Source organism: Macaca fascicularis, chromosome 8 (genome assembly GCF_037993035.2).
Source record: "Macaca fascicularis isolate 582-1 chromosome 8, T2T-MFA8v1.1".
NCBI lineage: Eukaryota > Metazoa > Chordata > Mammalia > Primates > Cercopithecidae > Macaca > Macaca fascicularis.
The window spans coordinates 109,072,948-109,089,255 of NC_088382.1; the positions used below are offsets into that span (position 1 = coordinate 109,072,948).

The following is a 16,308-nucleotide window of genomic DNA, read 5'->3' on the forward strand; positions in this document are numbered from 1 at the left end:
TCTCCTAGACTGGAGTGCAGTGGCACAATCTTGGCTCACAGCAACCTCTGCCTCCTGGGTTCAAGTGATTCGCGTGCACCATCATGCCCAGCTAATTTTTGTATTTTTAGTAGAGACGGAGTTTCGGCATCTTGACCAGGTTTATTTTGAACTCCTGACCTCAAGTGATCTTCCCACCTTGGCCTCCCGAAGTGCTGGGATTATAGGTGTGAGCCATCACACCAGCCATTTTATTGAAACCTTTTAAAAAATCATGAATTGCTTGTTGATTTTATCAAAATTTTTTTGAATTTGTTGATATCATGTGGTTTCTATACTTTTTGCTGTTACTATTGTGTATTACATTAACCAATTCTATATAATTAATTTTTATATATAATTAACAATCAATCATGTGAACCTAGTATTTCTCAACTATATCTCATTTGGTCATAGGGTGTTATCCTCTTTATATGGTGCTGGATATGATTTGCTATATTTTTAAAGGATTTCTGTATCCATGTTTATTAAGGGGTTTTAGTCTGTAAATTTCTTGTAGTGACTTCGTCTGCTTTTCATGTCAACTTAATGCTAGCCTCAAAGAATGAGTTTGGAAGTCTTTCATTCTGTCCTCCTTTTGGAAGCATGTATGAGGGATTGACATTCTTTCCCTAAATGTTTGATACAGTTTACCAGTGAAGCCATGTGGAACTGGTAGAACTTTTTTCGATGAAAAGTTTTTAAATTAATAATTTAATTTCTTTGTTATAGGTCTATACAGATTTTCTTCCTTCTTTAGTCAGTTATGGTAAGTTGTATCTTTCTTTTTTTTTTTTTTCTTTTGAGACGGACTCTTGCTCTGTCGCCCAGGCTGGAGTGCAGTGGCGTGATCTCAGCTCACTGCAGTCTCTGCCTCCTGGGTTCAAGCCATTCTCCTGCGTCAGCCTCCTGAGTAGCCGGGAATACAGGCACTCACCAACATGCCCAGCTAATTATTTTTAGTAGAGTTGGGGTTTCACCTATTGGCCAGGCTAGTCTCAAACTCCTGACTTCAGGTGATTTGCCCACTTTGGCCTCCTGAAGTGCTGGGATTACAGGCATGAGCCACTGTGCCCAACCGGTAATTTATATCTTTCTAGAAAGTTATATATTCATCTTGAGTTATCTAATTTGTTGGCATAAAGCTGTTCTTAACATTCCCTTTTAATCTCTTTTACTTTTGAAGAGTTAATAATGATATTCTTTCATTCCTCATTCTGGTAATTGTGACTTATGCCTTTTTTCTGCATTAGTTAAGCTAAAGGATTGTCAGTTTGATAATCCATTAGAAATAACTTAATTTCATTGATTTTTTCCTATCATTTTTCCTTTTCATTTCATTGGTTTCAGCTCTAATCTTTATTATTTTCTGTTTTAATAGCATTGTTTTTAGTTTTATTATTTCTCATCTTAAGGCTAAAGCTTTGATTATTGATTTGAGAAATTTATTCCCATATGATGTGGGCATTTAATGCTATAAATATCTCTTTAATCACTACTTAAGCTGCATCCCAGAAATTGTGATATATTTACATTTTTTATTTTCTTATTATTTTTTTTTTCTTAGACAGAGTCTCGCTCTGTCGCCCAGGCTGGAGTGCAGTGGCCAAATCTCAGCTCACTGCAAACTCCGCCTGCCGGGTTTATGCCATTCTCCTGCCTCAGCCTCTCGCCTTTTTTATTTTCTTTAAAGTATTTTGTTATTTTCCTTACGATTTCTTCTTTGGCCCCTGGGTTATTTAGAAATGTGTTGTTTAACTTCCAAATATTTCACAATTTCACAGATTTCTTTTTGTTGCTGATTTCTAATCTAATTCCATTGTGGTCAGATGATATACTTTATATGATGTTCATTCTTTTACATTTATTAAGACTTGTTTTAAGGTCTAGCATATGGTCTGTTTGGGAGATTGTTGCATAGGCACTTGAATGTGTATTCTGCAGTTCTTAGCTGCAGCATTTTATTAATATATATGCCAGTTACGTTGAGTTGGTTGATAAACCTGTTAATTTCTTCTGTCACCTTAATTGAGTTTCTAATTATTCTATCAATTATGGAGAGTGGGATATTTAAATCTTCAAGTGTTATTTTTTAGTTGTCTATTTTATCATTTAAATTCTGTCAGTTTTTGATTCATGTACAGTCATGAGTCAATATGTTCTGAGAAATGCATCATTATGCAATTTCGTTGTTGTGCAAACATTATAGCATATGCGTATACAAACCTAGATAACATAGCCTACTCTACATTTAGGCTATAGCCCATCTATGGTAAAACATATTGCTTTTAGGCTGCAAACCTGTACAGAATGGAACTGTACTGAATACTGTAGACAATTGTAAGTTTTGATAAGTATTAATTGTTAATAATGGCAAGTATTTTTTTTATCTCAAATGTATCTAAACATAGAAAAGGTACAATAGAAGTATGGTATTAGAATCATATGGGACCACCATTGTATATGCAGTCTGTCACTAAGTGAAACATTGTTATGTAGCACATAATGTATTTTGAGATTCTGTTGTTAGATGTGTATGTACCTATAATTGTTAGGTTTTACTAAAAGTTGGCCCCGTTTATTATTATGAAATACCTGTCTCTGTAATACTTCTTGTCTTAAATTAGTTTCTATCTGTTATTAATTATAGCTACTTCAACTTTCTTATGGTTGTGGTTTAATAGTATACCTCTTTCCATCTTCTTTAACTTAGTTTTGGTTTTGAATGAAAGTGTTTCTAGTTTAAACAGTATTTTGTTAATCTTGCTATTTAACGCAGTCTGACAATCTCTGATTTTTAAATGCGGCTTTTAACATTTTCATTTAGTGTAATAATAATATATTTGAACTCACTTGGTAATTTGCTATTCGTTGTCTGTTTTTCCTGCCTTTTTTGTTACTCTGTTCCCCTTTTACTACTTTATGTGCTTTATATCTGTATTTTAGTGTACCATTTCATTTTCTCTATTCATTTTTTTACTATGTATATTTTTAATGGTGGCTCTGGGAACTGTATTATGACTTGAATTTACATTCTACCTCAGTTAAACTCCTAAATTAATTCTGGTGAATTATGGAAAATTTGTTCTAATTTATATCTAATCTTTATCCCCCTGTATTGACACATATATTATATCTACATGTAATATAACCCAATATTACAGTGTTATAAATGTTGTATATATTCAGTAGCATTTTCAAGTACTTAAGAGGAGAAATGACGAATACTGTATCTGTAGAGTCTTCATATAACCCAAATATTTGTTATATCCAGTGCTTTTCGTTTCTTTCTGTACATTGGAGTTAACACCTGAAAGATTGAAGGACAAGGTGTTTCTGGTAAGGAAGATCTGACACCATTAAATAATCTGAGTGCTTGTTTATGAGAGAATATCTTTGTTTCACTTTTAGTTTTGAAGGATAGTTTTACTGGATATAAAATTATTGGTTGACAGTTTTTTTTTTCCTTCCTTGGTAGTGTTACCAGTTTCCACTGATAGTATTGCTGAGTGTGGACATTGTTCACCACTTCAAATCAAGTGACCTCTCTTTGATCATGGCAGCAATGCCACCAGTCCTCATAGCTTGCCTTGTAGAACCTCCTCTGTGGTAGAGATAGAAATGGTGGCCTCATGCAAGAACATCACAGATTCTCACTTTTCTTATCCAAAGTTCAACAGTTCTTCAAGCATAAATGCTTTTCTCATTATTTTAATCCCAAAGTGCTGAAATGGTTGTGTTTTTTGTTAAATGTTGTATCAACTATATCTAGCTTTGCAGTTTATTTTTGGAAAGATGATTTTTAAAAAACTGCTTATTTGGCCATAACTGCAAGTCTAACCCAAATTCTCTTCTTTTCTCAAGCTACTTCATATATTACTAGTTGGTTTTGTTTTTTTTTTTTTTTAATATTTAGCCTGGAAATGATTGCATTTCACTGTCTCCTTAGATTGGCCCCATTACAAGTAAGGAAATGCAATGCATTGTGACCTATGCAGAAAGAATTACTGGTGACTGCTTTATACTGAAGACAACTGTGGGTGTGGTAGGCAGAGTTTGTGCAATGAATAGCACAAATGTATAATTACATACTCTCTCAGATTTTCATTTTCATGAAATGAAGTCCAGCTTTGGATCTTTCCAACTCTGTGACATCTGAGGTTTTCTTCTTACGTTCCTGACGATATTTAGGAAAAATTACTTCTGACTTTCATTAATGATTTTGCAAGCTTTTCTAACTTATTTAATGTCTTTCCATTCCTTATAGTAGCTATGACAATTTTTTTTTTTTTTTACCAATTTCTTTAAGATTATCTAATTGTTTTCCCTACTCAACAGGCAACCTTCATATTACTTCAGTGGAAGCGAATGAAAGCATTGACAGTTTCTCACCCAGACCCATCGAATTCCTAATAAAGAGCCTTTGCAATTATCATAGAATATTTCTCTTCCAAATAGTTCCACAGTTCACTCTTCGAAGAATTCCACTTTCTCATAGAGACCTTACTAGAGTATGGTATCTTAAAATGACACCACCATCAACTGGTGTCCCATTACCCTGCTAATTGTTCTCCAGAGCTTTTATCAACATTGACGTACTAAATATCAGTTGATTAATAGTTGATTATCTTTCTACCACTAGAATGCAAGCTCTATGAAAACAATGAGTGTGCATTGCTCAGTGCTGTGTCCCTAGATCCTAGAATGAGGTCACATAATTTTAACTCAGAATATTTGTTCAACAAAAGAATCTACCTTACTAGAAGCAATCCTTATACTGCCGCCAATGCTTAAGACCCAGCCATTTTTACTCATTCATTCCCCTCCCTCCCTCCCTCCCTCCCTCCCTCCCTCCCTCCCTCCCTTCCTTCCTTCCTTCCTTCCTTCCTTCCAATTTCCTTTCTTTCAACTTCCTAACTTTCCCCTCCTCCCTCCCTCCCTCCCTCCATCTCTTTCTTTTGTGTACTATATGCTATGCACTGTATTTTTAGAGAACTTGCTTATAAACTCTTTATTTTCCCCATGTTGGCATGTAAGAATATCAAGATATCTTTTCACCTTATCCAATCAGGACAAAACCTTTTAGCTGTCAAATCAAATAGAACTTTTTAAAATTCTTGACATCATTGCTTGATTCCTTCTTGAATACCTTCCTAACTTCTGGATAACCACTCTCTTTTGGTTTTCTGTGGATCTTGGCCATTCTTTCTGAACATTCTTCATGGGTTCTTTTTCCCTTTCCTCTGCCTTTCTCTTAAACACAGGTATTCTTCCTATGTACAGCTTTCCTAAACTTTAGCTATCATCTTTCACTGATAGTTTACAAATCTGTAAGATTTTCACATGCCTGACTTCTTTGTTCTTTTCTTATATGCCCAGATACCGATTTTAGCTATACCTGTACTAATGTTAAGGACTGAATATTTGTGTTCCCTCAAATTCATATGTTGAGCCCTTAACATCCAATGTGATGGTTAGGAGGTGAGGCATTTAGGAGGTATTTAGGTTTCTGTGACATCACGAGATTGGAGCCAGTGGGATTAGTACCTTAAGAAGAAAAGGAAGAAATACCAGAATTTCCTCTCTCTCTGTCATGTGAGAACACAGCAAGAAGGTTATCTAATTGTTTTCCAGCTTCAGAGAGTGTTCTTACCAGGAACCAAATCTGCCAGCACCTTGATGCTGGAATTCCCAGAACTCTTAGAGATGAATGTCTATTGTTTAAGTCACTAGTCTATGGTATTTTGTTATACCAGCCTCTGCTGACCACAAGACAGCTATCCATTCCATGGCACTGATGTTACTGATAGGATCTTGTCTTATAGAGTAGTAGGAGTCTTCAATACCAATTTACCCTAAGTCACACATTGTTATAATATTCACATTTTTAGCAAAACTATAGGGTAACTACTAATACCTTTGTTGTCTGAAGGGCAATGCTATTCTTTTCAGTCCCTTCTTCTTTTAAAAGCAGTGATTATTCTAGTTTTGCATCGTTTACTATTGAAATAATGTTTTAGACAATCTTAGAGGATTGTATTTCTTTATGAATAATGAAATGTTGATGAACAAGTCATGATTAAACCAGTAATGACTTTCAGAAGTAAATAATAGTTTTATTGGTAACATGGATTTCTATATGTAAAAGATTTTTCACAAATTTGAAATCAATTATCTTATTACTATCATTATTATATTTTGTACATGCAATACATTTCATATTTCCTACAAAACAGTATTCCAAATGTAGAATCTTAGTTACAGCACAAATAAAACTGTAGGTTGCTCATTTTCATTTCCTTTCTTTCTATGCCTTTCAACTGTCTTCCTCTTCTATGAAGATGGGCTAGATATCATTTATAATGTCTTGATTTTTTTTGAAGTATCTATTACTTAAATTAACATCACTTAGAATTAACAAACACTTTATCTTAACTGTCTATTTTATTTTATTTTAAGATGGAGTTTCGCCCTTGTTGCTCAGGCTGGAGTGCAATGGCATGATCTTGGCTCACTGGAGCCTCTGCCTCCCATATTCAATAGGTTCTCCTGCCTTAGCCTCCTGAGTAGCTGGGATTACAGGCATGCGCCACCACACCTGGCTAGTCTTTTTGTATTTTTAGTAGAGACAGGTTTTCTCCATGTTGGTCAGGCTGGTCTTGAACTCCTGACCTCAGGTAATCTGCCTACCTCGACCTCTCAAAGCGCTGGGATTACTGGTGTCAACCACTGCTCCCGGCCTTAACTGTCTTTAAATAAGTTAAGTGCTAACTAGTTTGGGCTAACACTCTCAGCAATTTTGGCCTATTTAAATTTGTAGTACATCTTTCTCTCAAGTGTTACACTCACAATAGGTGGTAGAATGTTCCTGGTTATACTAGTTCATATTTGAAATACAAACCTGCCTGAGTCTTACTGGTTTGTTGACTGTAAGAGAAAAAACTGGGAGAAGAGGAAGGCATTTTTTTGTTGTTGATGCTTTTGACAAACATTCAGTGACTAAGGTAATGAAAACAAGGAAAACTGAGGAAAGTGTCTCCAACATTGACCAACATTCTTTCTGCATTTGCTAAATGGATATTTGTAAGGTGACTCAAACTGGCCTCAAGTACATACACTTTTTTTCTGTAGTAGAGTGTTTTTTGAAAGGGAAAGACTGATTATCTTTCCAGAATATTGATTCCTCAAAAAAGATTGGGATCATAAATTATGTTTCTGTGATCAGGATTTGTATAAATAGTCACTGTTCATTAACCACAACATTGACAAAAACTTTTTTTTTTAATATCTATATTATTAAAATTATTTTTGTGTCATGTAAACTATAATCTTCTGATTATAGCATGGTGTAAAATTGGCAACATGTGATACAATATAAAGAAATCCACTGTAATTTTCTTTTTAAGTTTCACTCAATTGTAAGTTAATATGTTCCTTTGGGGACCTCCTTCCTGCTCCACCCCTTGGCGTTGACACATGTAACGCATAGTCTCACTGATTGTTCTTTATTTATTCAATTTGTCCCAAAGCTTTCTGTCATATTCACTTTCTTTCACATTATTTGTTCCGAATTACATCAGTGTTTGGTTATCATTTTCTTGAGAATTGTTTTGTTTGTATTCTTTTCTCTAATGATAATATAGAGGGGTAACAAATTCACATACAAATGGGATTCTCAATGTTCCTGCTTTGTTCTTTTTTTATTATTCTTTAGACATTTTGTTTGAAAATGTTTAAATTCTGCCAGCAATATTTTCTCTGAAACAAAAGACTTAGATTATAGCATTACAACTTTCCAAGTACAATAAAAATCTTAATCTCGAAGGTCAGCCCAGATTGATAGAAAACTACGTGAAGTTCTCAGAATAGTATGTGGTTCTGGCCAGTCATGGATGTCTGAACATATTTTATGGAGTACCCAGAACATTATTTTGCCAGTATTATAAGTCGATAAGGTATTTTTATTGTGGTGTGTGTGTATGAAAGGAGTACTTGTGCAATTAATGTGTTTTGCGAATTTTTCTCATAGTGGGAAATTGTGGAATTTTTATCATTGTATGTTAACATCTCATCTTCTAGGTATAGTGTGCTTTTTAAAACAATCTGTATGCTAAATAACTGGACATTAAGTAGTACCTTAAAAGGTGTATTTTTTTTTTTTTAGGAGTTAGAGTATGATATGCCCAATTTCAATTTCTTAATCTGATTCCAAAGAAGCAGCAGAAATATAACTGTGATAGTACCAGTGTTATTTGGGATTTTTAAAAATTTAACAAATTTAAATTTCGTGCTCTTACATCCAACATAACCACCATTTGGCATTTCTTGGATAAAATAAGGTTTGAAAAAATATATATAGCTCACTACCAGCTTTAAAATATGTAATCTGAAATCATTCCAAAATATTTTAAGACAAATTTGGCAGAGCCTTTATTTTTAAATAGCATGGAATTTGATGTAGGTTTTAAAATAATTTTAGAATTAGTTACAGATGATTTAGTTTGTCGTTCTTCCTAGGGGGAAAAATATTTTAAATCTTAAGACAGGCAAAGTACCATAGTGCTGACCACATATTATGCAGTTATCATTGTTTCCAGACAAGTTATTGTGAACTATGTTGCTAGGTTTATTTTATTATGCAAGTCTCAATTTCAAAGTTTCTAATTTTATGACAATTTTATTAACTATATTTGGTCAAGACATTTTTAATATTCAGACTTATAAGAATGTATCTTCTGGTACCTACTGAGTATTGAATATATATTTAGATTCCTCTAAAATATTTATAGTATGATCTACCTAGTAATTCACTTGGTATTTTTTCTTCAGTGAAAAAACAAGGTAAGACTACAAGTGCAGTGTGATCTCTGATCTAATCTCTGCCTGGGCACATCCATCCCCCATAGGGGGAAAAATATATATGAAGGAAATATAATTAAGTGTTAATAATATTTATTATTGGGAGTGGCAAGATAGAAGGTAAATTATGAATGGTTTTGATATTTTCTTCTTACATAATTTCCAAAATTATCTGCAGTATGGTGTCTGTTACCTCTCTAATTAGAAAATAAATGTCCTCAATTTGTTCTAACTTAATTGAATTACTAAAAATGATGTTCGTGTTATACTCTCTGTACTGACAAACACTAGTAGAATTGTAAAGTCCAAAATATAAATGATATCAAATTGATATCACCATAATAAATGTTTAAAAATATTCTAATGCTAAATGGACTTTTAAAAGTTCAAAATTACTTTCCTATATTTACAAGAAATAAATGGCTTTATCTCAAAAGTTTATATTAATAAATTAATCTTACCTGAGATAAGTTAGTAAAAGCTCAAAGTATAGAAAGGGAATTTTGCTTTTAATCCTGAAGTTTATGAATGCCAATTTTTTTATCAAGTGCATTTTAATTAAAAATAACTCAAATGTAAGAATAATCTAGGGAACATATCAAAATTCATGCTGGTTCGTAACATCAGAGGTTTTGATTAAGAAAGTCTAAAGTCCTAGGAACCTCTATTTTAAACCAGCATCCCACATGATTCTGATGCAGGTGATCCAACAGACCATATTAGATTGTTTATTCTCTTCCTTTCTCATTCCATGGCAAGATCTATGGTCATTTTCAGTACCGTAGATAAAACCTTCCATTTACGTAATTTGATCTGTTTTCTCTGGCCTCCAAGGTATGGCGCATTCGTCCCCAACAGTTTCACAATACAACAAACTAGGGTAAGGGAAGAAGTTGTTAGAACTTTTATTTTTAATTTTATCCCATATATTTAATTTATATTAGTGTATGGTTCGTAGTGTATATAATTACTGAAAGAATTTTAAGTAGCTTGTATATTGTTTAGCACTTTGGTCTCAGGAAAACTATTTTCACTTTGTATGATGGAGTATTAGTCATAAATGTTAAATGTTTTACATTTTACTGTCAAGTGAAAATTAATTGTGTTTTTGTTTGTGTGCTTCCCTATTCCCTTTTGTCCCCTATATCAGGTGATGCTTTTCCTTGGACGATCAGCTTACATCATTTCAGCATATATACCCTTCTTGGAAAACAAGTGACACTTTGCCTAGTGGAACCTATGGGTTGCACCTCCACTCTAGCTGTCACGTCTCAAAAACTACTTGCTACGGGACCTGATACACGACATTCATTTGTTGTCTGTCTCCATGTTGACCTAGAGTCACTAGAGATAAAATGCTCTAATCCCCAGGTTGGTACATTTGATTTATGAAAGGAAATTTAAAGTAATGTGATTTAAAAGCAATTGTTATCCTTTTTGTTGAAGGGTTTCTCTTCTCTTAAGTATCCTAAATTATTTTTAACTTGGCCATCAAGATCAGGGTGGTTAGATTAAGAATTGCTTTGAAGCTCTCTCAAGTTGTGTAATTTAAACTCTTCTGAAAATGTAATGGTGGCAGCACAAATGTATCTTTTGGCCGATGGCATGAAATCAGTTGCAGATGTAATGTTTTTAAACACCGAAGAACTATTTTACTGTTAAACTGGAAGAGTTTGTTGAACTGATCAAATGTAATTTTCATTCAGATTCTCACTCAGAATCTGATTTCTTTGCTTATGAATTCTTTGCTTATGATGCAATATTTTTAAAAAGAAAAAGATTTCAGTTGTCATAGACCAATCATGCTGTATCTTGTAATTTTACAGTTTAATGTGAATTCAGATCACCTGTGTTTACACAAATAATTAGTTGCATACAATGTAGCACTTGTTTACTTAACCTCAAATAGACTGTGTTATATTTTCTCTGTAGATTGTCAAAGCTGAATACTATTTAGAGTTATATTTTAAAATAATCCTTTTTAGAAGATTATTGGACACTCTAGGTCAATAGTGATAAATTTATATTTAACGTAGCATTAATTGTTATAAGCCAGTTTTTAAAGAGTGTTTTCTTAAGTAGGTTCAACTTAGTTGAGCTTGATGGCACATGCCTGTAGTCCCAGCTACTCAGGAGGCCGAGGCAGGAGGATCACTTGAGCCCAGAAGTTAGAGGCTGTGGTGTCCTATGATTGCACCTGGGAGTAGCCACTGCACTCCAGCCTGGGCAATAAAGCAAGACTCTTTCTCTCAAAATTTTTTGTTTTGTTTTAATTCAATTTTAAAAAATTTTTTTTTATTTTTTATTTTTTTTATTATTATACTTTAAGTTCTAGGGTACATGTACACAATGTGCAAGTTTGTTACATATGTATACTTGTGCCATGTTGGTGTGCTGCACCCATCAACTCATCAGCACCAATCAACTAGTCATTTACATCAGGTATAACTCCCAATGCCGTCCCTCCCCCCGCCCCCCTCCCCATAATAGGCCCCGGTGTGTGATGTTCCCCTTCCCAAGTCAAAGTGATCTCATTGTTCAGTTCCCACCTATGAGTGAGAACATGCGGTGTTTGGTTTTCGGTTCTTGTGATAGTTTGCTGAGAATGATGGTTTCCAGCTGCATCCATGTCCCTACAAGGACACAAACTCATCCCTTTTTATGGCTGCATAGTATTCCATGGTGTATATGTGCCACACTTTCTTAATCCAGTCTGTCACTGATGGACATTTGGGTTGATTCCAAGTCTTTGCTATTGTGAATAGTGCCACAATAAACATACGTGTGCATGTGTCTTTATAGCAGCATGATTTATAATCCTTTGGGCATATACCCAGTAATAGGATGGCTGGGTCATATGGTACTTCTAGTTCTAGATCCTTGAGGAATTGCCATACTGTTTTCCACAATGGTTGAACTAGTTTACAGTCCCACCAACAGTGTAACAGTGTTCCTATTCCTCCACATCCTCTCCAGCACCTGTTGTTTCCTGACTTTTTAATGATTGCCATTCTAACTGGTGTGAGATGGTATCTCATTGTGGTTTTGATTTGCATTTCTCTGATGGCCAGTGATGATGAGCATTTTTTCATGTGTCTGTTGGCTGTATGCATGTCTTCTTTTGAGAAATGTCTGTTCATATCTTTTGCCCACTTTTTGATGGGGTTGTTTGTTTTTTTCTTGTAAATTTATTTGAGTTCTTTGTAGGTTCTGGATATTAGCCCTTTGTCAGATGAGTAGATTGCAAAAATGTTCTCCCATTCTGTAGGTTGCCTGTTCACTCTGATGGTAGTTTCTTTTGCTGTGCAGAAACTCTTTAGTTTAATTAGATCCCATTTGTCAATTTTGGCTTTTGTTGCCGTTGCTTTCGGTGTTTTAGACATGAAGTCCTTGCCCATTCCTATGTCCTGAATGGTACTACCTAGGTTTTCTTCTAGGGTTTTTATGGTATTAGGTCTAACATTTAAGTCTCTAATCCATCTCGAATTAATTTTCATATAAGGAGTAAGGAAAGGATCCAGTTTCAGCTTTCTACTTATGGCTAGCCAATTATCCGAGCACCATTTATTAAATAGGGAATCCTTTCCCCATTTCTTGTTTTTCTCAGGTTTGTTAAAGATCAGATAACTATAGATGTGTGGTATTATTTCTGAGGACTCTGTTCTGTTCCATTGGTCTATATCTCTGTTTTGGTACCAGTACCATGCTATTTTGGCTACTGTAGCCTTATAGTATAGTTTGAAGTCAGGTATCGTGATGCCTCCAGCTTTGTTCTTTTGACTTAGGATTGTCTTGGCAATGCAGGCTCTTTTTTGGTTCCATATGGACTTTAAAGCAGTTTTTCCCAATTCTGTGAAGAAAGTCATTGGAGGCTTGATGGGGATGGCATTGAATCTATGAATTACCTTGGGCAGTGTGGCCATTTTCACAATATTGATTCTTCCTATCCATGAGCATGGTATGTTCTTCCATTTGTTTGTATCCTCTTTGATTTCACTGAGCAGTGGTTTGTAGTTCTCCTTGAAGAGGTCCTTTACATGCCTTGTAAGTTGGATTCCTAGGTATTTTATTCTCTTTGAAGCAATTGTGAATGGAAGTTCATTCCTGATTTGGCTCTCTGTTTGTCTGTTACTGGTGTATAAGAATGCCTGTCATTTTTGCACGTTAATTTTGTATCCTGAGACTTTGCTGAAGTTGCTTATCAACTTAAGGAGATTTTGGGCTGAGATGATGGGGTTTTCTAAATATACAATCATGTCATCTGCAAACAGGGACAATTTGACTTCTTCTTTTCCTAACTGAGTACCTTTATTTCTTTCTCTTGCCTGATTGCCCTAGCCAGAACTTCCAACACTATGTTGAATAGGAGTGGTGAGAGAGGGCATCCCTGTCTTGTGCCAGTTTTCAAAGGGAATTTTTCCAGTTTTTGCCCATTCAGTATGATATTGGCTGTGGGTTTGTCATAAATAGCTCTTATTATTTTGAGATACGTTCCATAAATACCGAATTTATTGAGTGTTTTTAGCATGAAGTGCTGTTGAATTTTGTGGAAGGCCTTTTCTTCATCTATTGAGATAATCATGTGGTTTTTGTCTTTGGTTCTGTTTATATGCTGGATTACATTTATTGATTTGCGAATGTTGAACCAGCCTTGCATCCCAGGGATGAAGCCCACTTGATCATGGTGGATAAGCTTTTTGATGTGCTGCTGGATCTGGTTTGCCAGTATTTTATTGAGGATTTTTGCATCCATGTTCATCTCGGATATTGGTCTAAAATTCTCTTTTTTTGTTGTGTCTCTGCCAGGCTTTGGTATCAGGATGATGTTCACCTCATAAAATGAGTTAGGGAAGATTCCCTCTTTTTCTATTCATTGGAATAGTTTCAGAAGGAATGGTACCAGCTCCTCCTTGTACTTCTGGTAGAATTCAGCTGTGAATCCATCTGGTCCTGGACTTTTTTTGGTTGGTAGGCTATTAATTATTGCCTCAATTTCAGAGCCTGCTATTGGTCTATTCAGGGATTCAGCTTCCTCCTGGTTTAGTCTTGGGAGGGTGTAAGTGTCCAAGAAATTATCCATTTCTTCTAGATTTTCTAGTTTATTTGCGTAGAGGTGTTTATAGTATTCTCTGATGGTAGTTTGTATTTTGGTGGGGTCGGTGGTGATATCCCCATTATCATTTTTTATTGCGTCTATTTGATTCTTCTCTCTTTTCTTCTTTATTAGTCTTGCTAGCGGTCTATCAATTTTGTTGATCTTTTCAAAAAACCAGCTCCTTGATTCATTGATTTTTTGGAGGGTTTTTTGTGTCTCTATCTCCTTCAGTTCTGCTCTGATCTTAGTTATTTCTTGCCTTCTGCTAGCTTTTGAATGTATTTGCTCTTGCTTCTCTAATTCTTTTAGTTGTTATGTTAGAGTGTCAATTGTTGATCTTTCCAGCTTTCTCTTTAGTGCTATAAATTTCCCTCTACACACTGCTTTAAATGTGTCCCAGAAATTCTGGTATGTTGTATCTTTGTTCTCATTGGTTTCAAAGAACATCTTTATTTCTGCCTTCATTTCGTTATGTACCCAGTAGTCATTCAGGAGCAGGTTGTTCAGTTTCCATGTAGTTGAGCAGTTTTGATTGAGTTTCTTAGTCCTGAGTTCTAGTTTGATTGCACTGTGGTCTGAGAGACAGTTTGCTATAATTTCTGTTTTTGTACATTTGCTGAGGAGTGCTTTACTTCCAGTTATGTGGTCAATTTTGGAATAAGTGGGATGTGGTGCTGAGAAGAATGTATATTCTGTTGATTTTGGGTGGAGAGTTCTGTAGATGTCTATTAGGTCCACTTGGTGTAGAGTTGAGTTCAATTCCTGGATATCCTTGTTAACTTTCTGTCTTATTGATCTGTCTAATGTTGACAGTGGGGTGTTGAAGTCTCCCATTATTATTGTATGGGAGTCTAAGTCTCTAAGGACTTGCTTTATGAATCTGGTTGCTCCTGTTGGGTTCATATATATTTAGGATAGTTATCTCTTCCTGTTGAATTGATCCCTTTACCATTATGTAATGGCCTTCTTTCTCTCTTTTGATCTTTGATGGTTTCAAGTCTGTTTTATCAGAGACTAGGATTGCAACCCCTGCTTTTTTTTGTTCTCCATTTGCTTGGTACATCTTCCTCTCTCTCTTTATTTTGAGCCTATGTGTGTCTCTGCATGTGAGATGGGTTTCCTGAATACACCAAACTGATGGGTCTTGACTCGTTATCCAATTTGCCAGTCCGTGTCTTTTAATTGGGCCATTTAGTCCATTTATATTTAAGGTTAATATTGTTATGTGTGAACTTGATCCTGTCGTTGTGATATTAGCTGGTTATTTTGCTCGTTAGTTGATGCAGTTTCTTCCTAACATCAATGGTCTTTACATTTTGGCTTGTTTTTGCAATGACCCGTACCAGTTGTTCCTTTCCATGTTTAGTGCTTCCTTCAGGATCTTTTGTAGGGCAGGCCTGGTGGTGACAAAATCTCTAAGCATTTGCTTATCTGTAAAGGATTTTATTTCTCCTTCACTGATGATACTTAGTTTGGCTGGATATGAAATTCTGGGTTTAAAATTCTTTTCTTTAAGAATGTTGAGGCCGGGCGCGGTGGCTCAAGCCTGTAATCCCAGCACTTTGGGAGGCCGAGACGGGCGGATCACGAGGCCAGGAGATCGAGAGACGATCCCGGCTAACACGGTGAAACCCCGTCTCTACTAAAAAATACAAAAAAAACTAGCCGGGCGAGGTGGCAGGCGCCTGTAGTCCCAGCTACTCGGGAGGCTGAGGCAGGAGAACGGCGTAAACCCGGGAGGCGGAGCTTGCAGTGAGCTGAGATCCGGCCACTGCACTCCAGCCTGGGTGACAGAGCAAAACTCCGTCTCAAAAAAAAAAAAAAAAAAAAAAAAAAAGAATGTTGAATATTGGCCCCTACTCTCTTCTGGCTTGTAGAGTTTCTGCCGAGAGATCTGCTGTTAGTCTGATGGGCTTCCCTTTGTGGGTAACCCGACCTTTCTCTCTGCCTGCCCTTAACATTTTTTCCTTCATTTCAAGTTCAGTGAATCTGACAATTATGTGTCTTGGAGTTTTTCTTCTCGAGGAGTATCTTTGTGGCGTTCTCTGTATTTCCAGGATTTGAATATTGGTCTGCCTTACTAGGTTGGGGAAGTTCTCCTGGATGATATCCTGAAGAGTGTTTTCCAACTTGGTTCCATTTTCTCCCTCACTTTCACGCACCCCAATCAGACGTAGATTTGGTCTTTTCACATAATGCCATACTTCTTGAAGGCTTTGTTCATTTCTTTTTCCTCTTTTTTCTTTAGACTTCTCTTCTCGTTTCATTTTATTCATTTGATCCTCAATCGCTGATACTCTTTATTCCAGTTGATCGAGTTGGTTACTGAAGCTTGT

General features: G+C 35.5%; 1 protein-coding gene across 36 annotated transcripts in view; it reads left to right on the plus strand.

Moving 5' to 3' along the window:
- VPS13B (vacuolar protein sorting 13 homolog B) overlaps nucleotides 1-16,308 on the plus strand; it is an 857,597-nt gene that overhangs the window by 430,620 nt on the left and 410,669 nt on the right. For all 36 annotated transcript variants that reach the window (XR_012416560.1, XR_012416558.1, XR_012416559.1 and 33 more), the window contains one exon: nucleotides 10,028-10,248. Coding sequence is in view for 30 of the 36 variants with exons in the window: in XM_073999176.1 (XP_073855277.1) it covers nucleotides 10,028-10,248 (221 nt within the window). In the remaining 6 variants the exon portion in view is untranslated. The remainder of the gene's footprint in view (nucleotides 1-10,027; nucleotides 10,249-16,308) is intronic.